General features: G+C 75.5%; 2 protein-coding genes and 1 long non-coding RNA gene across 3 annotated transcripts; 1 reads left to right on the top strand and 2 right to left on the bottom strand.

The window, feature by feature from the left end:
* Positions 1-1,388: 1,388 nt before the first annotated feature.
* LOC311176927 lies at positions 1,389-2,681 on the bottom strand. Its single transcript, XR_014617080.1, has 3 exons — positions 2,661-2,681; positions 2,331-2,362; positions 1,389-2,155 (listed from the first exon to the last, which is right to left on the bottom strand). It is a non-coding gene; the product is annotated as an uncharacterized lncRNA (long non-coding RNA).
* A 16-nt stretch (positions 2,682-2,697) lies between these two features.
* Positions 2,698-5,100, bottom strand: LOC311177802 (tumor necrosis factor receptor superfamily member 14-like; the record flags this gene model as incomplete). The annotated part of the gene is made up of 6 exons (XM_084244042.1): positions 4,916-5,100; positions 4,396-4,521; positions 3,552-3,707; positions 3,315-3,437; positions 3,104-3,194; positions 2,698-2,824 (listed from the first exon to the last, which is right to left on the bottom strand). Coding segments are annotated over exons 1-6 (726 nt in total), but the record flags the coding sequence as incomplete, so codon positions are not given.
* Positions 5,101-20,025: 14,925 nt separating this feature from the next.
* HES5 (hes family bHLH transcription factor 5) lies at positions 20,026-20,812 on the top strand (the record flags this gene model as incomplete). Its single annotated transcript, XM_084243844.1, has 3 exons — positions 20,026-20,079; positions 20,146-20,311; positions 20,547-20,812. The coding sequence occupies 3 exons, from the start codon at positions 20,026-20,028 to the stop codon at positions 20,810-20,812; spliced, it is 486 nt and encodes a 161-aa protein (XP_084099970.1).
* Positions 20,813-22,723: the final 1,911 nt, after the last annotated feature.

Below are 22,723 nucleotides of genomic sequence, written 5' to 3'. Positions count from 1 at the left end.
TGCCGAGTAGCCCCCTTGTCTCCCCCAGGACCTCTGTGCCCTGGGCAGCCCCTTCCCAGCGCGTCGCGGGCGTGGGCAGAGGCCTCCCAGGCCTGAGCCAGCCCCGCAGCAGCACCAGCCGCTGAGCCTCCCCAGGCTGCGCCCGTGGGCCGGCGCCCTTTCCCGGGCGCCCCCCGGATCCTGACACGGGCAGACCAGGGGCAGCTCTGAGCCGATGGTGCTGCGGGGTCCAGTCAGCCCGGGGTGGCAGGACCGTCCAGTCAGGCTCCGGGCGGGCAGCCTGAGGGGGGTAAGGCAGGGCGGGCTTGGGGTGGAGCGGCTGGGTCACCAGTCGGCACAGCTGCCCTGCGTCCACGGCAGCGGGACTCCCGCATGTGAGTGGGGTCCCCTCTCACCCTGGCACAGGACCCCAACCCTGGGAGCCCAGAGCTGCCTGACGGGGGCCAAGCGGATGCCCCAGGGGCAGACCCTGCTCCAGGCCCCCAGCCCTGGTGCAGCAGGGCCCCTGAACTAGGACCCCCCCAATTATTAAACCAGCCCCCCTGTGGGCGGTCTGTGCAGTTTTCCTCTGCCCCACCGGGCTGCGGGGCTGGACCCTGGGCACCTCCTGCCCCTCCAGGCGCCCTGATCTCAGGGCAGGCCCCGCGGCTCCCCACCTCAGCGCCCGCCAGGGGCTCCTGAGCACACGCTGCCCAGTCCGGCAGGCGTCCCTGCGTGCGAGGCCGGGCGGGCCCCTGTGCAGACATGGAGGAGCCGCTGCGCAGTCCCCCCTCCTTGAGCAGGCGTCAGCGGAGGACGCGGCCCTCCCAGGGAGATTAGGGCTCCCGGGGGGGGGGGCCTCACAAGGGCAACAGGTCCCCAGAGAGCCCCAAGTCAGGAGGGCCAGGCCGTGGCGGCGAGCGCCGGGGACGCAGCGGGGATGCGAGACGGGGGCACAGAGCAGGGCCAGGGGCCCCAGGTCGGCAGGTCGGGCCCAAGGAGCAAGCTCCAGGTGGGGCCCTCCCAGGGGTGGACGTCTCCCCTGCTGGCCCAGCCCAGCCTCCCCGGCCAGCCAGGACCTCCAGCAGGGACCCCCCAGGACCCCACGAGGGCCGTGTCCCGGGCTCCCTGTCTGTCCAGGCGCCCCCAGACCCAGCAGCTCTCCCCCCGGGCCGGGCCGCGGCTCAGGCGCAGAGGCCGCCCCACGGCCTGGCAGGCGGGGCAGGGCCGGGGTGGCACCTGGGCACGAGGCTCCCTCCCCCGCCTGTCTCCCCGGCGCCCTCTCCTCCCCCGCCCTGAGCTCCCGCCGCGGGGCAGCGCCGGCCCGGGTGGGTCCGCACGGAGGTGGCAGAGGCATCAGCACGCACCGCCCGCCAGGGCTGTTCAGACCCAGTTTATTCAGGCCCGGCCAGAGAGGAGGGGAGCGGGGGGGTGGGGGGCAGACCCGCAGCCTCCTCTCCCCACTCCCACCAGGAGGCCACCGGGACCCCCCAGGCTCCCCCCGCCCCGACCCTGAAGAGTCAAGAACCTGCGTGTTCCCCACAGGAGACCGGGGAGCAGGGAGAGCTGCCCACAGAAAGCGAGGGTTGTTGGCGGGGGGACGCCGGGGTCAGCGGGTCCTGGGCCGGAGCTGGGCCCCTGGGTGGGCTGAGGTCACGGCGGGGTCGGTGCCGCCTCCAGGGGCGGCCAGGACGTCACATGCTGCCCCGGGGGAATGTCAGTCACGGGGAGTAGCCGGCGCGCGCTGGCCAGGTGGGCTGTGACCCCACATTGCATGGGGGTCCTGGCGCCCTCACACCCCGTCCCGCTCGCCAGCACAGCTCAGGGCCGGGGCAGAGGGTGCAGCGGGCACTCGTCCTGGGCACTCACGGCCTGCGGGGAGGGCTTGGCCTCCAGAGACCGGGGTGGGGAGGCGGGGGGTGTCCCCAAGCTGCTCTCCTCTTGGGTGGGCTGCAGTGAGCATGGGGGGCCCCCAGCTCCCAGGCCGTGCGTGTCCTGAGGCCTCCAGCAGGCGCCCCCAGCGGTCAGTCCTCTGTGTCCCCGACCCCGTGGCCAGCGGGGGGGCCGCCCCCGGGACTCAGGGCACCGTCTCCTCCTCAGCCTCCGTGGTGACGGCCGGACAGGCCTGCAGGGCGTGGGCAGCCGCGGGGTCCCCTGCCGCACCCCGTGTCCTCATCTGCGGGTTCAGAGCAAACGGTCGCCCTGAGGCCCGGCTCCTGGCCCCGGGGTGCTGTCGTGGGGGACCCCCGGTCTCAGGGGAGGCTGTGCCCCCCCACCCCCGGGGGCAGGACTGAGACGGGTCTCGGGACCAGGGAGCCCCACCCACCTCGTCCCCGGGGGAGCAGCCGTACCTGGAGGGGGGCTCTCTCCCCGGGGGGTTCCCCTGCGGAACAGACACACATCAGGAGGATCAGCGAGTCGGGGCCCCGCCCGCCCGGCGCCCCAGGGGCCCTTCTCCCAGGGACCCATGGACACAGCGAGGCCGAGGCTCGGGCCCTTGCTGGCCTGTCCCCAGGGCACACTCAGGGACAGGCCAGGCTGGCCCAATTGGACAGTGTCCAGGAGCCCCCTAAGAGGTGCTGGGTGTCTCCCCATATTGGGGGGCAGATGACTCCCCATATTGGGAGGGTCTCTGATGACTCAGCGGGCCCTGAGCCCCAGAGGACATCCCTGCTGCTCACCTGGTCGTCTATTTCTTCCCCTGTGAACCCATAGTGCCCGGAGGCCCCCGAGCGCCCCCAGGACAGGGAGGAGCAGAAGCAGAAGCAGATAAAGTCTCCGGGAGGAGCAGGTGACATCGCTGCTGCTGGTCCCCGGATTTGCTTCCACCTGAAGCCAGCCGCACCTGGGGGGAGGAGGGGCCTGGAGCCGCAGGGGACACACCGGGACCCTGGACCCCACCCGGGCCCTGGGGCGGGAGCAGGACGGGGCAGGGGGAACATTGGGGGGACCGGGGTCTGTCTGCCTCCCACAGCCCGCTCCAGGGAGGCCCGGATGGACAGGGCGACGGACGGGACAGGGAGACACAGAGGACAGGCCATAGGGCGTCTCTCATGGGGTGGCCCTTATTTCTCAGGGATTCCCAGGAGCCCCCCGGACACCGGGCTGAGGCCGGGTCTCCCACCTGGTCCAGGGCCGGCACTGCTCCAGGGTCCCATCAGGAGAGAAGGTTCCGGGGGGACAGTCCTCACACAGCGTGTCCTGCCGCTCGGTGCCTGCGGGGCAGGGGCAGGGGCAGGTGGAGCTAGGCGGGTGGCTGGGCGCCCCCAGGGCGCTGGGGTGTCCCTTCCCGGGAGGGGACTTGGCTGTGTCAGGAGTGGCCCTGGGGGGCTCACCTCTCTGCCTCACGCTCTGGCCGGGCCTGCAGGCCGTGTGGGGCCAGCACTGCTCCAGGGTCCCGTCGGGAGAGAAGGTTCCGGGGGGACAGTCCTCACACAGCGTGTCCTGCTGCTCGGTGCCTGCGGGGCAGGGCAGGTGGAGCTGGGCGGGGGGCTGGGCGCCCCTGGGGTACTGGGGTGTCCCTTCCCGGGAGGGGGCCCGGCTGTGTCAGGAGTGGCCCTGGGGGTGCTCACCTCTCTGCCTCACGCTCTGGCCGGGCCTGCAGGCCGTGTGGGGCCGGCACTGCGCGCAGCTGTCCCCGTGCTCAGGGACGCAGACGTGGCCGGGGACGCAGCCACACACAGTGTCCCCCGTGGGGGAGCACCCGCGCCGGGTCACCAGGCCCAGGGCTGCCAGGAGAGAGGGCTGAGCCGCGGCTGCCGTGGGGGGGGGCGGGTGCCTGTTCCAGGGCCCAGGCCGGGCTCCCGCAGGGTGGGGACTCTGGGGACGGAGCCCACCCGCCCGCACAGGCCTGTCCGCACCCAGCTCTGCCCGGGACCTGGGGAGACCTGTGCCAAGAAGCACCCAGAGCCAGGGAGCCACACGGCTGGGGTCTAGGGTGACTTGGATGGGGGACATTAGCCTCAGGGTGAAGGGGGGTTTTGGGGGCAGGGAGGGTCTCCCCTGGGGATGTGGCGGGGGGAGGGGAGGGCTGACCTGCTCCCAGTGGACAGACAGGGGCATCTCCCGTCAGCCCTGGGGGTGGCAGGTAGACCCCAATCCGGTGCCCCCAGGATTGTCCCTCCCACACCTCTGAACCCCAAAGCCCTCTCTTCCCATTTCACCTCCTGGGGTCCCCCTCCCTGCACCACCTGTCAGGGCAGGATGGGAGGGGCCTCGGGGGTGTGGGCGGGTCCTGACAGCAGAGCTCCTGGGTGTGCCGGGGCCCTTGCAGGGGGAGCAGAGGGACCCTCTGGGTGTCCCAGGGGACAGACCAGGGTGGACAGAGGCCTCAGCTCCCGGAGGACCCCCGGGGGGCACTGGAGCTCAAGGAGCAGGGGGTGGCAGGCGCAGGGGTGGCTGTGAGGAGGGGCTCACCTGGGCTGCACTCCCGGCAGGACAGACACTCCCTCAGCCCGTTAAGGTGGGCGGTGTAGGTCCCGGGGGCGCAGGGGACACACACTGTGCCCGTGTACTCCCCGCAGGCCTGCTTCACCCGGTAACCTGCAGCCAGAGGGCCCCCAGATCAGGGGCCTGACCCGAGGGGGCCCTGAATCCACAGCAGGGTGGCCCCACCCCAGGGACTGAGGGCACCGAGCTGCTCCCCAGCCCCTGACATTTGGGGCCCCAGCAGGAGCCTGTCAGGAGAGTCAGAAGCTTCTGGAGGGACGTGGGCCTGGACACGAGGGCTGTGCAGAGCCCCCTGACCCTGGGTCCCTTCTCTGGGGGTGTCCTGCCCCAGGTGCCCCCTGCGGGGAGCAGGAGGGTCTGGGGTGGAGGACCCTGCAGGGGGGTCTCATGGAGGGGTCTCCAGTCAGTGGGGTGCCGGCCTTCAGCCCCAGCACTGACCCCCTCCCTCCCAGGGCAGAGCGGGGCCGGGCCGGGCGGCTGCACCCACCTGGGCTGCACTTGGGGCAGCACTCGGCCCCCACCAGGTACTCCTCGTCTTTGCAGCGGGCCACGGCTGGGGCGCAGGGCGGGGACCCCAGGAGGATGAGCATCAGCACCTGGGGAGCGGGACAGGGCGGGGCAGGGGCTGGGGTCGTCTCGGTCCCGCCGTCTGTGAAATGGGCAGCAGCTCCCGGGGATGGCCGGGTGACCCCTGATCGGGGTGAGGGGGGCCCTGTCTCCTGTGCCCCGCAGGGTCCGTGCCCACTGGGTGTCTGTCCTCACCGAGTCCTGACCCGGAGCCCTGAGCCTCTCCGGGCAGGAGCTGCCCCCCCCCCCATGCTGCCCAGCCTGGCGCCCGCAGGGCCAGAGCAGGAGGGGCCAGACCAGGGAGGCGGCTGCTCAGGGCTGGGGGCTGTGCCTGGGGGCCTGGAATGACACAGGCCCTGTCCAGGGAACTTCCTGGGCTTGGAGGGGGACCTTCAGGGTGGGAGCCTCCCCCCCATACTCCCCCACCCAACCCCCCCCCACAGGCCTCTGTGTTTATCACCCCACCTTCTGGGGTGAGCGAGGGCCCCACCCAGCAGCCAGAGGGCCCTGCGGGTGAGAAAAGCTCACCTTTGCCCAGGTAAGGGGGGGCAGGAGCACACAGGGGTCCTGCTGCTTGGGGGGCTCCTGCGGGTGGCCTCGCAGATCGGGTCGGGGCTCAGGGGTGGGGGTGGCTCCGGGGCAGCTGGGCAGGGAGGGCAGGTGGGGCGGGGGAGGGGCGCAGCCGGCTCAGACTCACCAGGATCCGGGCTGCCCGGTCCCGACGTCTCCCGGGGAGGGTCCTCGGCGTCAGAGGAGCCCCTGGCGGCTGCTCGGGACCCCTCATGCCATGACCCCCCCGACTCCCGCCGCCCGCAGGAGCCGCCTCAGCAGCGACTCACCGCCATTCGGAGAAATCGAAAGGAAAAGGGAAACTGCTCTGCTCTCAGGAAGTCCCAGGGCACGCGGGCGGCCGGCAGGTGCGGGGGCCGCCGCTGGGCAGGGGACCCGGGAGCGGGGGACGAGGGACGGGGTGGGGGCGCGGGGGGTGCGGAGGGTGAGGAAGCGGGTGGGACCCACGGGTCTTATCAGGTCCCTCCCGCTGCCAGCCCCGGGGCTGCCCCACTTCTCCCCCCCCACCCCGTCCTCTCACCGCGCCCTCACAGTCCCCGCCCCAGGCGCCCCGTCTCTGCTGCTGACTCGGGGTCTGTGGAAATGGTGTCCCCTCCCTCCATGGCCCCTCTGGCGGGGCCCCTGCTCCCCGCGGGCTCCTGAGCTCTGCGTGCAGGGGGAGCCACCCCACACGGGAAGGGCCCTGTTCGGGGAGGGAGGTGGACTGTTCCCCCTGCACCCTGAGGGCCCCGACCCCTCACACACCTGACCTGGGGGGCCGTGCCCCGTTTCTGCATGGGGAGGGGCTCAGACAGAGAGGGGCCTGCTGGACCCCCCTGGGCTGGCCCAGGCCACCCGCCTGCTCTGTCCTCACAGCCCTGAGCAGGCCTGGGGACAGTCTCTGCCCCCCAGAGCCCCCCGCACAGGCCAGACCAGGGCCCTGGTCCCCGCGGTGGCCCAGGCAGGATGTCCTGAGCTGCTCCTACCTGGTGCCCTCCCCACGTCCGCAGCCCCGGGGACCATCCCCACGGGGAGGCCCCTCCTCCCACAGAAACCAGGCCCGGGGCAGTGCCCCCACCCTGGTCCACCTCCCTGGCTGGGCGATGCCGGGGAGCTCCCTTGTCTCCCCCAGGACCTCTGTGCCCTGGGAGCTCCCCAGACCCACCCTGGCTGTTGGGCAGAGCTGGGGCCGCTCCAGCACCCCCCACCCAGGAGCCTGGCCCCTACAGCTGCTGCTGCGGCACATCAGCCCAGGGGCCCTGCTCACCCACTGGGACCCCCGAAGACTGGCCCTGCCCCTGCCTGGCCCTGACCCTCTGCCTGGCCAGGACCCGCTGGACCCCAGGGGTCAGTGCTTCCCAGGCCAGGGCGCCGCTGAGAGCTGGGCAGGCGGCGGCCACGCCAGCAGGAGAGACGCAGACAGGGTGGCGCGGGCACCGCTCAGGCCGGCTCGCCTGCTCGCGGTGGTTCTGGAGGCGGGTGCAGCACCCCCCACTCCAGCCCAGGAGCTCCGCGCGGCGGCCCGGCCACGGGGCGGCAGGACACCCGGGGCACAGATGGCCGCCGCGAGGCAGCACCGGGCCCCCGGCTCCCAGAGGACTGCAGGGAGCACGGTGAGAGCGGGCGCGGGGAACGGGAGGCAGAGACGGGTGGGCCGGCTCCTGCCGGCGGGGCAGAGGCTGGAGAGGGGAGGCGGGGCGCACAGTGGGTCCCGGGGGGACGGTGGGCAGCAGGACCCCCGGAGCAGGCCGCTCTGCGAGGCAGCGCGGAAGCAGCGCGAGGGCTCAGGCCGCCGCTCTCCGCGGCCCGGGGAGCTTGCGGCCCTCGGACGACCTCGCCGGGCCGGGAAGACGGGCCAGGGCGGCGCGCGGGTCCTCCCGGCGGCAGGGACGGTTCAGACGCCGCCTCGAGCGCACGCAGAGCACGTGGCACTGGCTGGACCCGCCGACCCCGGAGGACCCGGAGCCGAAGCTGCCGGTGCGGAAGCTGGAGCTGGGGCGCAGAGCCGTCCCCGCTTTGCCCTCGAGGCACATCCGGGGTGCGAGGGGCCCCACAGACCCCGCAGCGCGGGAGCCCAGGCCTGGAGGGGCAGGTCATGCTCGCGGGCAAGCAGGGCGGCCTTCAGGGCGGGAGCCGGGAGGCCCCGGGGCGGCCGAGCGCGAGTCTGGCTGGGGTCTCGGGGCGGCTTCCCGCGGGTGTGAACTGCCCGGGGAGACGAGGTCCCGCCCAGGGGGTCGCGGCCAGGGCCAGCGCGGACGCTGCGGCGGCCACCTCGAAGGAGGACGGGGGCGCGGGGCCCTGACGCGGGCGCTGCAGGCAGCCGGGCGGGGCGGGAACCCGGAGGAGCAGCCGGGGGGAGCGCGGGGCGCGGGGGCTCCTGTCTGCTGCCCGCGCTGCCACCCTGGAATGCGGGATCACAAACGAGGGGGGCCCTGCCCCCGGGCCCCTCCAGGGCTCCCGCACCCACAGTCCCAGCACCCTGACGGCAGGAACCAACCGCGCCGCTCAGAGGGACGGCGGGGGCGGGCGGGGGCTGGGCCGGCCACCGGGGAGGAGGCCCGCAGGACGGCGCCAACGAGACACGTCGGGGCCCAAGAGCGCCGCGCAGATGGCAGCCTCGGGCAGCCCGGGGGCCCACTGTCCAGTCCCGCCCCGGCCCTGCTGCACCCCGGGGCTCTGGCAAAGGCCCCCGCGGGCAGGCCAGGGAGGAGGGCGGCGGCCAGGTCAGCAGACGCGCCCGGCCAAGGCCATGTGGGCGCCCCGACGGGCAAGCCGGGCGACGGCCCCCGTGTCCAGCCCCTCGGCCTTGGCTCCTGCCGCCCCTCCTGCCGGGGACAGGGTGGGGGGACCCGGCGCCGCCCCGCAAGGACAGACATGTGCACCGAGTGAAGCGGGGCTACGGGGCCGCCCCAGGGTGCAGGGGCCCAGCCGGAGCTCAGCCTTGGGGGGCCCTGGCCTGTCTGGGAATCGCTGCCGCTGGCCCCTGCGGCCCCGGGGGGTTCCCGCCGGGGACTTCCCGCCTGTCTCAGCATCTCCCCAGCCCTTTCCTGGAACCCTCCCCGCCTCCGTGGGGGCGGTGCTGGGGGGCCCTGGGGGGGCACTGGGGCGGGGAGCTGAGGGCAGGTGCTGAGGGGTGCTGGGGTGGGCCTCTGGGGCGGGGCTGGGGGGTGCTGGGGCTCCGGCAGACGCCAGGGGGCAGCGGAGCCTCGCACAAGTCTCCGGCCGCTCCTGGAAGACCACCCCCCAGGGAGCCGCGGGCACCCCCAAGCCGGCCCAGCACAGCGACTGCTCAGCCCGGCTGCCCGGTGGGAGGCAGGAGCCCGCGGGGGGCAAGCGGCGATGAGGCGGGGGCCAGGAGGGAGGAGCGGGGGACCCCCATTGTCTGCCCTGTCCAGTCACGCCGCGTGGCCACGACAGGGCAGGGGCCTCTGCGGCCCAGTCCAGGCCCCGCCGCTGCGGGGCACCAGTCAGCGACACCCCGCCTGTCCTTGCAGGGTCCCGAGGCCACCAGGGCCTCTCGGCGGCCGTGGGGGACTACCTCCCCCCATCACCCCCCACCCCCCTCCTCCGGCTGCTGAGGAGGTGCTGGGGTACACCCTGGGCTCAGCGCGCACCTGGCGGGCAGGTGACTCCAGTGAGGGCGACTCAGGGTCCCCCGGAGGGAGGGTGCCCTGGCTCAGAGCATCCTGGGGGCCCTCCCTGGGGTGAAGGGCCGGGCAGAGCCCGAACACTCCAGAGAGGAGGCCGGCAGGGCAGCGGTCCCACCTGATGCCCTCCAGCAGCCCCCCAGGAGGCCCGCGGACCCGCCTGCACCCTGAGTGCTGAACAGGGGTGCGGTCAGCCTTGGGGGAGGGGCACGCCCACGGCCAGGCCAGTGCTGCCCCCGCCGCCCCTCCCACGCCGCCCCTGCCCCGCAGAGGCCCCCCAACACCTGCCTCAACGCCAAGCTCCCGTCCTCACCCGCCTGGGGGCACAGAGGGGAGGAGGGATGAGCCCGGGGGCCCTCGGGTGACCCTCCAGCCTGCTCTGGGGCGGAACTCTGCCCCTTGGCTGTGGGGGAGGCACCCCGCCGCGGGCTGTGGGGGGGCGGGCACTAGCTGGAAGTAGGAGACACCCCCAGCGAGGCGCCCCCCCCCCCCCCGCCTTTCCCCCCCTCCACGTGGCCTCCAGGCCTCGCACTCACGGCGCCCCGGCCTTGCAGCCCCACCCCAGCCCCAGCAGGGAACGTGGGGGGCGTGGGGGAGCAGAGGCGAAGGGTGCCCGCAAACCCCGGCCGGCGCAGGGCCTCACTGGGGGTGCCGGGCGGCGGGCGCTGTGGCCTTGCTGGGCCGAGGCTGGCGGGGCCTTTATGGGGCGCCGCGGGAGGGGCCGGGCGTTCCCACGCTCCCAGCCAATCGCGGGCGGCAGTGGGGGATCAGGCCTGCCCTGCCCTCGGGCACACGTGGGGCAGCCCCCCCCCCCCCAGTCACCAGCAAAGCCCTCAGGGCACCCTGCGGTCCAGGCCCTGCCCAAGGCAGAGGCCAAGGACAGGGAAGGGGGGGTCCACCGGCTCAGCACCCCAGGGGATCCGCCCTCACCCCACCTTGCTGCTCTCTAGACGCTGGAGGGGCCCTGCTGGCCGCCCCCGGTCACCGCCTGCCCTCCAGAGCCGGGCGCCGGCCTCCCCCGCCCCGCCAAGTTCGCAGGCCCGCGGCCTCCCCTGGGTGGGCGCCGTCCGGCCAGGGACCCGCGGGGTGACCCGTGCGGCCTCGGGCAGCCGGGCAGATGCAGAGCAGGGAGGGGAGAGGCCCGGGGACAAGCGTGGGGGCCCGCGCCCCTCGACTGGGCGCCGCCGCGGCCCCTGGACGCCCCCCTCCTCCCAGCCCCCGCCACCCCCCCAGCCCGGGCTGGACCCTGATTCTGCTGGAGGTGCCTGGGCGGTGGGTTCCGGGCAGGGCCCGCAGCCCCCCAGCTTCTCGGGGCCTGGCGTTTTCCAACCGCTGACCTCCGGGAGGGCCGGGCGGCTGGGCGGGGAGCAAGGGCGCCTCACAGCCCGGCCTGGGAGCGGGAGGGCGCCCCGGGGGCGGGGGAGGGGCCGGGACCAGTGAGAGCAGCCCCGGCAGGGGGAGGGGCCGGCCCCAGTGCCCATCCCGGCCCCCACCTCCGCCCTCCCGCTCGACAGCAGGGCCACCCCGAGCACGCGGCCCGCTTGGGGGTGGCCAGGTAGCCCTGCCGGCCCCTGCCCACCCCGCCCGCCTCGGGCGCTGAATGGCGGGAGCCTTTTGTGGGCGAGCAGCTGGCGCGGCTTTATGCGGGGCTGTGGGAACGGCCCGGGGCCAGCCTCCCACAGCCTCTCAAAGCCGGGATTATCCGGCCGCAGGACACCCTCCAGGACGCCCGCGCTGGGGGCAGGGCCTCACGCCCTAGTCCCAGAGGACCCGGCCAGGAAGGGTCCCCAGGGTGGAGAGCCCCTTGGCACCCCGCTTCCTGCCCCAGCGGTGCCACGGCCCAGGCCCGCTGCCCACCAAGCCAAGGGTAACTTCAGGGACCCCTGCCGCCTCACCGCCTGCAGACCGCCCGGCCCCGAGCCATCTGGGGGGCCGTCGCCCCCCAACCTGCCCCCTCATGGGGTGGATCGGAGCAGGCCCGGGGCTGAAGCCAGACTGGGTTGCTCAGGGAACCCAGAGGGGGCCAGCGGGGAGACGTGCACCTGTTAGCACCCACTGCCCACGAGCTGGACCGAGGGGCCCTGCGGGGCAGGCAGGACCCCCGGCAGGGAGGGGCAGGCCAAGGCCCGGCGGTCAGCCTGGACTCACCCCCCCGGCCATACCCAGGAAACCGCGCACTGGGCGGGGGGAGACGGCCTGGCCGTGCAGGGGCGGGGGTGCCCCCGCAGCGTTCAGACCCCGCCGAGCACCCTGCGTCGCCCCTCGCCCGGGCCCAGCCGCGGTGCGGACGTCACGAGCCCACCTTGCAGGCCAGGCAGCCGAGGCCGAGCGTCCGATGGGCCCGTCCGCATGGGAGCCCTCGGCCCAGCAGACGCCGCCCACTGTGCGCCCCTGAGGGCTTGGCGGGGAGCGCGGGAGCCGGGGGTGGGGGGGCGGCTCTCCCCAGCCAGGCCGGGGCACCTGGGGGCTGGGAACAGGAAGGCGCGGGTGGGGCCAGATGTGCCGCCGCTCGGGGGGCGCCACCGGTGGGGCAACTGCTCCCCAGATGGCCCCGGGCTGCCGCTGCACACCGAGCGCCCGCCGGCGAGCTTGTCTCGGGCACGCGCCTTTCGTGCAGGATGGACGCCGCGGGCGGCGTGGGGAGCACCGCAGCCTCCCGGCCTCCCACCCAAACTCCCCAGGGGGCGGGGCGGGGGGCAGCGCCTGGAGCAAGCCCCGCAGTCAGACTCAGGTGCCCGGGGCCTCCCGGGGGGAGCCGGCTGGGGGGGCCACTGGGCGGCCCCCTCGCGACAGGCGGAAGGGCCGCCCTCCCTCCATCAGAGTGGGCTCCGGGGCGCGGCCCTCCCTCGAGGCCCAGAGCCCAGGGGGCAGCAAGGCCTGGAGGCCGCCCGGGGCAGGTGAGGCCTCTGGGATCACCCCCGCAGGACATCAGCCTCCCTGCGCCCCGCCTCGAGGCCAGGACTGAATGGAGGCAGCCTGGGGGGCTGAAGAGGAGGTCGCCAAGGGATTGGGGGGCAGCCTGAGCAGGAAGGGTGAAGCGCTGGGCCCGCTCCCCAGCAGCCAGGCGCTGGGCACCCCCGGGGCCCGGGGCCGGGGGAGGGGGCGAGCGCTGCAGGGCCAGGAGGCCGGGAGGGGCCCCGGGACCGGCTTGGGCCCTGCCCTTCTTCCGGGAACGCGCGTCTTGTCCCCGCACCACCGCGTGGGTCCAAGGAGCCCTGGGCCCCGTGGAGCGGGGTGTCAGGCCCTGGCCGTGCAGGGGGCTCCCCGGGGCTGGGACCAGGCTCACGGCGGGCCCCACGTTGGGCTGGACAGCGCCTGCAGCGCCCCAACACCTGGCCCGGGGTCCACTACAGTGGGGTTGGGGGGTGGGGCCCCCAGCGGGGCCAAAGCGAGTGTGGCGGCGCGAGTCAGAGCAGGGCGTGTGGGGAGCCGGGGCCCCGAGGGTCAGGGAGCAGCGGCCATGGAGGGGCAGCCTGAGCTGCGCAGACGTGACCGGGCCCCGCCACGGCTGGGGGCAGGCGGAGGGTCCCCGCCGCCCCCCTCAGCACCGGGGCGGGGCGCGTCAGCCACACGGGCTAAGAGGAGGGGCCAGAGGCCAGCGCCAGGGCAACGGCCACCATCGGGGGCCCCGAGGCCCCGCCCACCCACGGCTGTCCCAGGGGAGGCCCGTCCACGCCCGCAGGCGGCGCCAGTCCCGTGTCCATGTGCAGAAGCCCGGCCCCCCGGCTCTCCCGTTGTTCCTGGACTTCGTCCCCACGAGTTAGAGACAAAGCTGCTCGAGGAAGGGGCCTCCCCGAGGTGCAGGGGTCGAGCCCCGCACGCGGAGCTGCCCGCAGCCCCTGAGCACGAGTTCCATCCCCGGCGGCCAGGGAGCTCCCCCAGGGCGCAGCAGACTCTCCTGGCTCCCCGCCGCTCCCCTCGGCAGCGCACTTCGGTCAACCTGCCTGTCCTGTTCCCCGCTCTGTCTCTGGGGAGTCCTCTCACCCCCGCATCCCCGGCCTGCACCCCGGCTCTTGTGCGCATGAATAAATACATCTTTTAAAAAAATACCGTGCGGGGGCCTCCCCGGTGGCGCAGCGGTTGAGCCCTGGGTTGCGAAGCTACCTGCGGCCTCTGCGGCGCCGGTTCGATCCCCGGCTGCTCCCCGGCCACCGGGGGAGGGTCCCCCATGGCGCACAGACCTCTCCTGCCGCCCGCTGCTCCCCTCAGCAGTGTCCTTCGGTCCTTCTGGCTGCTCTGCTCCCCGCTCTGGCTCTGGTGAATTCTCTCACCCTCCCGCGCTTCTGACTGTACCCAGTGCATGTATAAACCAAACAAACAAACAAATAATAAATAAATAAATAAGACATGCCTCTAGAAAATTATAAAAAAAAAAAAAAAAAAAAAAAATACCGTGCGAGGAAGCACAAGAAGCAGCCGGTCTGAGGCTCAGGTCTGGGCACTTCAGTGCCTCGGCGCCCCCAAAAGCCACCCAGCGGGTGCCAGCGCTGCGGCCGTTGCACAGACAAGGACACTGAGCGCGAGGGGTCAGGCGCCCCACCAGACCCGGGGTCGCCTGGGCCCCGACGAGGGTCCGCGGAGGTGCTCCTGGGCCGGCCCTTCCCGCCAAGCCGGGGCTGTGGGGCGTGGGGGACGCGGGGAGCCCTGGGGGCGGGGGGCGCCCCTACTGCGGTGGTTAGGGCTGTGGGTTCGCGCTGGCCGGCGGTTCCCACGCTGGGGCTGCAGCGGGGGAAGCGTGCCGGGCCCCCCCACGGCATTAGTGCCGGGGTCTGCCTCTGAATGAATGGGGGCGGCCGCGGGGGGCGCGGGGGGGCGACTCCCAAAAGACCATCTGGCCCGCGTTATAATAGCGCGATAAAGGGCCGCCCGCCTTTCAGGGTTGGGAACGCGCTGCTCTCTGACACCGCGGGGTTTTTAACCAGCTTGGGAGGCGCCCCCGGCCCTGCCCCGGCCACGAGGGGGGGCGGGCGGCCACGTGGGGCCAGCAGCCCAGCCCCGGGCCTGGGAGGGGCGCGGCCCGCGCGTTCCCACCGCCGCTGGCCGTCCGCGCGGGCAGAGTCCCGCTCCCGCCGCCGCTGGAGGCGCAGGGCAGGGGCCCGGGGCCTGGGGTCTGTGCAGGGCAGCGAGCGGACCTGGCACGCCGCCCATTTGGACGGGGGGCCTGGTCGGTCTGGAAAAGCTGGACTCGGGGCTGCAGTCCAGGGTGACCCCCAGGGAGGGCCCGTGCCACCCCACCCCCAGTCAGGCCCCGGGGTGCAGCCTCACCGCGGGACAACAGGACTCCCCAGGCGGGCACCGGCCTTGCCCCGGCCCCGCGCGCGTGGAGGCTGGGTCCGGAGCCAGGCAGCCGTCCAGGGCAGCTCCTGGGGAAGGCCCACGCCCTGAATCACGGGACCAGCGTCCGCAAGTGGGCGGATGAGCCCCCGGCCAGACCCCAGGCGGGCGGACCGGACCTGGGCTCCCATGGCACCGCGCCGCCCCAGAGCCTGCTCTTCCGCAGCCTGGCCGCGCCCCCAGGACCCGGTGCGCCCGCGCAGCCCCGGCGGGCAGGCTGCCGGGAGGCCCAGTCCCTGCCTCGGCGCGCAGGCCCGGCTGCAGGGAGGGGCTCGGGCCGCTGGGTGGCCAGCCCGGCGAGGACTGGCCCAGGGCCGGTGGGGCGGGCACTGCCCTTCTCGGTGACGCTCGGCCTCCCTTCGGCGTCTTCGGTCACGTGAGCAGCCCGGGGGCTCTCGGGGAGCGCCCGTCTCACACAGGCAGCCCACAGAGCGCCAGGGGCGAGCGCACCTGCTCGGGCGCTGCACCCAGACGTGCTTGGGGCGCCGCGAGCGTCTGGATGTGCCCAGCTCTGTACCCCAGTGTCCCCCCCACCCCACTTCAGCCCCTGACTCCACCCCCAGCTCATCTCAGCTCCCCTGAAGACCCCACGGCTCTGCCGGTGCGCAGGTCTGCGTCCACGAAGCGGGGTGGGGTGGCCCCCACAACCTCGGCCCCGACCACCCAGCCCATGCAGAGCTCACGCTGTCGCCCCTCCCGGCGGCCTCAGAGACAGGCCTGGAAATCGCCCGCCCCCAGGGGAAGCAGGGGCCCCAGGGGGTACATCCCAGCAGGTCTGGGGTGCCAGCCTGGAGAACTCAGAACAAGACAGCAGCGGAGAGGCAGCCCCCGCCAGCCCCACCAGCCGGGGCGGGGGACCTGGGTCTCGGCGCGCCAAAGCGGAGACTGAGGTAGGGGCGCGGGCAGCAAGCGTGCAGGGGCAGAGCTGCCCAGACCCCAGTGTCCAGGCCTCGGGGTGCTCGGTCCCGTGGGAAGGGGGGTGGGGCCGGCTCTGGCAGCCTCGCGGCTGGGCCACAGCCTGTCTCCCCAGCTGCGCTCAGGCCTGCCCTGCGGGCTGCCTCGGTGCGGGCCGAGAAGACGACTGTGGAACCCAGGGGCCCCGAGGGGGCAGGGGACCCTCCCGCTGCAGCCTGGACCCCGAGCCGGGGCGCCCGGTTGAGCAGAAGTGCCCTGACCCCGCCTGCCCTCTCTCGGCCTCGAGCTCCCCGCTGTGTGAGCCCCCCTCCTCCACGGGCCCCTGGTGCCTGGTGCCCCGAAACCCAGGAGGGCAGCGCGGTCCTGGGGGCGGAGGCCCGCGTGCCAGCCCGCCCGCCCCCGCTGCGCGGGTCACCCAGCATGGGGCCCCTCCTCCAGCCGTGCCAGGCGGCCTGCGGCCCGTCTCCCACAAAACTCCTTGGGGGCTCCACCCACACCCCAAAGTTTTCTCCTACATGGAAGTGTCTCCAGCCCCCTCAGCCCCCTCAGCACCCCTCCCCTGCGGGGCTCGGGCCTCTCAGCCCAGGTGCCGCTGCCCAGGGGAGGGAGGGAGCCCCATCTCTGCGTCAGCTCTTTGGTCTGGCCCCGGGGGGTGCCTGGAGCTAAGGCCTAAGGGGGTCGCCACTCCTCCAAGGGGGTCTCCTCCAGGCCGCGTGTGTGCCCCTCCGTGGGCACAGGGGCCGGCCCCCCACGCCGCGCCGCGGGGCCTGCTCGCGACAAAGGCAGCACGTGCCTCCCGCCACCAGCGCGGCCCTTTGTCCCCGCCCCGGCCACCCGCCATCTGCTGGGGTCCCCGCCCGCTGGGAGGCACCTCGCTGCTCGCCCCACGTGCCCACACTCCCGGGAGAGCCCCCCACCGGCTCCCGCCAGCACCCGGGGCTCCAGCCTGGGCCTGCGCCCCCCTCTCCTTCCTGCGAGGCTGCACCCCGCCTCTGCGCCTGCGGCCCCCACCCGGCTCCGCCACACCCGCTACCCCACCCACGCCCGGCGCCGCCACCACGGCCACGGCGGGCACCTGCCGGCCCCGCAGCCTGCACACTGCGCCCCTCTGAGAAGGGGTCGGACCCCCAGGGCTGCCCCAAGGAGCCACATCCCATGTTCCCCACCGGCGCTTAGCGGAGGCCCCAAAGTGGGGCCCTGCCTCCCCCACCCGGCTCCTGCGAGGTCCCCCAGGAGAGCCCCACTCCCTCACACCCAGGCTGGCTCAGCGGCCTGCTGGGGCCCCCGGGGTGCTGGCTGGCCGGGGCGAGGACTCCCAGGGGCCCCTCTCCAGCACAGCCCTGGCCACGCGGGGAGGCGGGGCCCCTCCCAGCAGCCCGGGGCGCTCTCAGGCCCAGCAGGCGGCGGCTGGCGATGGGGGGGGGGCCTGGCCGGGCGCCCTCAAGGCCACTAAGGGCAGAACGGGACGCCGGCTCCCCTGCGCCAGGCCGGGCGACGGTGCTGGACGTGGGGGTGCCCGGCCCGCCTCTCCCTGGCCAGCCCGTCTCCTGACCCTCCCAGCTCCGGCTCCCGCCCCCACGTGAGACCTCAGGTGGGTGGCCGCACCCGTGGGCTCCGGGCCTCGCTCCTGGGGATCTTACTCCAGGGGGTGGGGTGTGGCTCTGGGCAGAGGGGGGGACGCCTGGCGTGGGGCGGGGCCGGGGGCGCATGCTCTTCTCCAAGAGCCCCTGATTCGAAATTGTGCTGAAATACATGCAACAAAACCTGCCGGGGCGGCCGTTTCGGGCGCCCACTCGGGGGTGCTCGGTCCACTCACGCTGCTGGGACCCCCACCCGCCTCCAGAGCCTTCTCCTTCCCCGGCTGAGACTGCCCGGGGAGCCCGCCCGGCCGGGAGGTGACGGCCCAGGGCCTCGCGGCGCCCCCCATCTGCCCTCAGGGCCCGGGGGGCCACATCCCATCCCCCCACGTCGCCGCGCGTCCCTGTGATGAAGCTGCCGTGACCTGGGCTGCAGAGCAGCTCGAGTGCGCTCAGTTCTGGGGCGCACCCAGGAGTGGGGTGCCAGGTCATGAGGCATCCTGGGTCCACCTCCAGGTGCCCGGTCCTGCTCGCCGCGGCCGCCGCCCACCCTGCCCCCCAACCGGAGCCCCTGGGCGCAGCCGGGTCCTAAGGCCGCGCCGCCCCCAGCTCAGCCGCCAGCCCGGGCAGGGGCTGCTGGTGCCCGCCCGGGTCCCTGGAGCGGGCACCGGCCAGAGCCCCACTCCCAGAGCACGGGGCCCGGGACCCCCGCGGCCCCCACCCCGGGAGTGAGGGCGGGACGGACGCCCCCTCGTCCTCCAGCCGGGGGGCCGCGGGGGTGGGGAGGGCCCAGCCCCCCACATCCAGGGCGCCCCTCGCCCGCCAGGCCCGCCCTGCGCAGCCCGGCCCCTCCCCGCGCTCGCCCGTGTGAGCCGGGAGCCCCGCGCGGTTCCCACACTCCGGGCCATTCAGGGCGGCGGCCACAAAGGCCGGCGTGTGCCTCCGCGGGCCGCCATCTGGCGCCGGGCGCGCCGCCTCATTTCGTATTTCCCGCCTCCGAGAACTGGATCAAAGCGGCTCCAGGGCAGGGGAGGCTGGGGGGGGGCGGCCCCACCACCCGCCACCCTCCCCTCGGCCCCCACCCTGCCGCGCCCACCCCGGCACGCGTCTCCCTGGGGCTGAGCCGGCCTGGGGGAGCCGCGGGGGAGGGCGCGGCCCTGGCCCACGCCCGGGGAGAGGGAGCGGGAGGGCGCTGCCTCCCCTCCAGGCAGAGCCCCGCGGTCCTCCCGGCCGGCCAGCCAGGCGGTCGGGGCACACGTGGGCTCGGCCCGGTGCCAGCCGGCGGAGGCCAAGGCCCGGCCCGGCAGGCGTGGGGCTCGCCCGGTCCCGGGGCCGCCCGGCCCTGCCTGCACTTCCTGGGCTCTCCCCGGGCCAAGGGGGTGGGAGACGGGACGTGGGTGCCCAAGTCACGCTGCCCTCCCCGCCCCACCCAGCGCACACTGGGCAGATGCCCCTCAGCGGCTCTGGCTCCCCGGCCCGGCCCCACTTGGCTGCAGAAGGGTCCTCGGGCATCCCTGGTCCGGGGGCCAGGCCAGAAGAGCAGAGGGCGAGCGTGTGACATCACACACACCCCCACACCCACACCCACCCCCACCCCCCCACACCCGCTGCCTGCGGAGCCGCTGCCTGGCGCAGGGAGCACGGAGGAGGCCCCCGCAGCAGGGCGGGCAGCAGAGTGGAGCCCCAGCTCGGGGTGGGGGGAGCCCAGCTCAGGGGCCCTCTGCCCTCAGCATCACCGCCCCCAGCTGGGAGCCGGTGTCCCTCTCAAAGGAGGCGCTGTTGGGGGGAAGCAGGCACCAGAGGGAGCAGGGGCTCCCCACCGCCCCCTCCTCCAAACACCGAAGGCCCCCCGGGGAGACCCCGGCCTGACCCTTTCCGGAGGGGAGCCGGCCGGCCTGGGCGCCGCTGACCCGCAGCCGGGCCCCCTGCTTCCTGGGCGGGCGCCGCGTGCTGGGGACTCGGGGCAGGTCTCGCCGCTGGGGTCACTGCCGAGAGCGCTGGAGGGAGCACGGCTGGACCCCGGGTAGGGCCCTCGCGCCCCCCCACAGGCCGTGCGACCTTGGCCCTGGAGGTGAACACGGGTCGCCGAGTCCTGGTGGGCCCGGCTCCCGCCCAGGTGGACACCCTGGGGCCTGGCCAGGTCCCCACCCTCCCGGCTGACCCAGCAGCCCCTCCCCGCACCCCTGCTGTACCCTGCTGCTGGGGGGGTGCGCACTCCGGGCAGGGGCTCCATGGGGCCTCCGCTCTGCGCCCCCACTAGGAGCCCCGAGTGGGCTGGTGGCCCTGAAGCCACGGGTGGGGCCTGGGCCGGCGCCCCGGGGCCTGTGGGCCCAGGTGTGGGCTCCAGACCTGCCTGGCCCTGACCCGGGTCTGCCGCCTGCCACCCCTGCTCCCCACGGCTGGCCAGGCGCCCCGGGAAGAAGACCCCGCGGGCGCCCCAGTCTCGGCCGTGCGGGTGTGGGGGGCACCGGGGGCCCCAGCCGAGCGGGGAGGGGCCCTGAGGGTTCAGAGGCTCCGGCTGACAGCTGCTCCCCAGAGGATGGGGCTGCAGGGGCGGGGACCCCACACTCAGCTTCCAGGCCCCGCGCGGGGCACGTCCCCACTCTGGGCCCGGCCGGGGCGGAGGCGCGCCCCCCCTGCGCGGGCCGGCCCGGGGCGCCCCTCCGGGCCGCGCACCCCACGCCGCGCCGCTCCCTTCCCGCGCGCGGGCCGGCGGCCTCGGGGCGCCCCGCCCGCCCCGCCCCGCCCCGCCCCGCCCGGGAAAGGCCGCACGTCGAGGCGCGGCGGCCGGGATGCTAATGAGGCGGCGCGTTCCCACCGCCGACATTGTGCGCCCACCTGCTCCGCGGGCGCTTTGTGCCGCGCCGAGGCTCCGGCCATTCAGCGCGCGGCCTTTGTGCGCCCGCCGCGCCATTGGCCCGCGAGTGTGGGAACCGCCGCGCCCCGGCCGCGCCGCCCCCCGGCCTATATAGGGGCGCCCGCCGGGCCCGCCGCGCGCCGCCGCCAGCATGGCCCCCAGCCCCGCGGCCCTGGAGCTGCTCAGCCCCAAGGAGAAGAACCGAGTAAGTGCGCGGCCGCCGCGCGCCCGCCCCGCGCCCCCGGCCGCGCTGACGCCCCGTCCCCCGCAGCTGCGCAAGCCCGTGGTGGAGAAGATGCGCCGCGACCGCATCAACAGCAGCATCGAGCAGCTCAAGCTGCTGCTGGAGCAGGAGTTCGCGCGCCACCAGCCCAACTCCAAGCTGGAGAAGGCGGACGTGCTGGAGATGGCCGTCAGCTACCTGAAGCACAGCAAGGGTGAGCGCGCCCCGCCCGCCCGCGCCCCCGCCCCGCGCCCCGACCGCGCCCCCGCCCCGCGCCCCCGAGCCCCCGCCCCGCGCCCCGACCGCGCCCCCGAGCCCCCGCCCCGCGCCCCGACCGCGCCCCCGCGCCCCCGCCCCGCGCCCCGACCGCGCCCCCGAGCCCCCGCCCCGCGCCCCGACCGCGCCCCCGCCCCGCGCCCCGCCCGCGCGCTCACGCGCCCTCTCCGCAGCCTTCGCCGCCGCGGGGCCGCCGGGCCGGCACCAGGACTACAGCGAGGGCTACTCGTGGTGCCTGCAGGAGGCCGTGCAGTTCCTCACGCGGCACGCGGCCAGCGACACGCACCTGAAGCTGCTCGGCCACTTCCAGCGCCCGCCCGCCGCGCCCGCCGCGCCCCCCGCGCCCGCGGCCAAGGCGCCCGCCGCGCCCCCCGCGCCCGCCCCCGCGCACACCGCGCCCGCCCGCGCGCCCGCCGCCGGCCTCTGGCGGCCCTGGTGACCCGGCGCGCGCGGCCCCCGCGGGCCCTGCGGCCGCGCCCCGAGCGCGTCTCGGCCTCTGACTTCTGCGAAGTCCCGCGGCGGGTCCGCGGCGCGCGGCGTCGGGGCGGCCCCGGCCCAGGCGACCCGGGCGCGCTCGGGGCCGCCGCCGGGCACGTTGCCTTTCGTGAAGGCGCAGTCAAGGGGCTCCTCATAGGAGCTGCGGGGCCGCGGGCGGCCGGGGCTGGGGCGGGGCTCCACTATGATCCTCAAAGGATCGGGGCGCGGGGCGCGGGGGCGCCCCCGCCCGACTCTGTACCGCACGTGCGCGCGCTAATAAAGTCGGGCTCCTCGGCTCCGCTGTCTCCTGCCTCGCGCGCCCCGGGAGCCGCAGGCCGCGCCCCGGGCGGGGAGGGGGCGCCCCACGCGCGCCACGGGGTCTCCTGCCGCGGGCGCGGGAACCGGCGCGGGCGGGCGGGGCGCGCAGGGACGCAGAGGAGGCCTTGGGGAGCGAGGCCTGGCGGGAATGGAAAGGGTGGGGGGGGACCCCTGCAGGGGGGGGGCAAAACGCAGCAACAGGATGCCCGGCTCCGTCCAGCCAGGGCTCCGTCCAGCCAGGGCCGCAGGGCGCAAAGGGGCGTCACCGGCCAGACGCACCCAAGGGCCCCACCCCCTGCGGGCCTCCCGAGGCCACAGCGCCGGCTCCCCGGCCCCGCTGCCCGGCGCCCCCACCCCGCTGCCCGCCCTCCCCCCGCGCCGCTGGCCACGGCTGCCGCCGGCGGGGCTGGTGGCCACGCGGCCCCTCTCGGGGGGCGCCTGTTTTAGGCGGGTTCAGAGCCGCAGCCCGAGGCACCGGGTGCCCCCCTGGGGCGAGCACCCCCAGGGGAAGAGGGCTGGACGGGGCCCTGGGGCCCAGCCCGCCCCCCCACCCCCCGGCAGCGGACAGGGATCCGCTCCGTCCACTCTGCAGGGCGGGCCCATCGCGCGCCCCAGGCCAGCCCAGTGCCTGCCAATGGCCCTTGGGGTCACAGGAGGCCCCTGGATCGGCCGCAGGGACGGGGGCTCCCGCCTACTGCGAACGTTCACTCGCCAGCGCAGCACCCCAGGGGTCCCCCCGGCCCTGGACTGGGGGTGTGGCCCCCCCCAGCTGACCCCCGCGCCCCGCCGAGGTCTGCAGCCTCGCGGGGGCCACCCGAGCGCACACCGCCCGCCGCCCACGCGGCCCCCCATGCCCGCCCGGCGCGGGCGCCCGGGGCTGGGTCTGCCCGCGGGAGGGAGGCCGGTGCAGGGGCCGGTGCAGGGGCCGGTGCAGGGGCCGGTGCAGGGGCCGGGTCCGCGCTGGCCGCCGACCCAAGCGCTTTCCCCAAGTGCCGCCGAGGGGCAACCCCAAGAATTCTCATCAGCGGGGCTTCTCCGGGGCGGCCCCGGAGCCCTCTCCCGCCGCGCCGTGTCCCCCCCGTGTCCCCCCCGCGTCCCCCCGCGTCCCCCCGGGTCCCCCCCCCGTGCCCGCCGGCTCGAGCTGACGGTCCCCCGCAAACTCCCAGCAGAGGGCGACTCCTCCAGCGGGCCCCCCGCCCCCCCGGCCGGGTGCCTCCAGGCTCGGGCCCCCCGGTTCCCCCTGGCCCCGAGTCCGGCGCCCCCCCCCCCCCGGGCAGGCCGGGCGCGCGTCTGCGGCCGCCGCGCAGGTGCCGCTTCCCGCGGGCGCGGGGCAGGGCCGGTCCCCGGCGGCCCGCGAGCCCGAGGCGCCCCCGGCACGCCGGCCCCCGGCAGCTCCGCGAAGCGGCCCCGCGGACGACGGCCCGGCCTTCCCGGGGGCCGCCCTGGCGCCCGGGCGGGCCCCGGGGTGCTCCGGGGCGGCGGGGCGGGGCCGGGCCTCATTAGCATAATCTATGCGCGAGGGCGTTTAGCAGTCAAATCTATGCGCATATATCTC

The sequence above is a fragment of the Talpa europaea genome, assembly GCF_964194135.1.
Source record: "Talpa europaea genome assembly, chromosome: 9".
Taxonomy (NCBI): Eukaryota; Metazoa; Chordata; class Mammalia; order Eulipotyphla; family Talpidae; genus Talpa; species Talpa europaea.
This window is presented reverse-complemented; position numbering and strand designations above follow the sequence as displayed.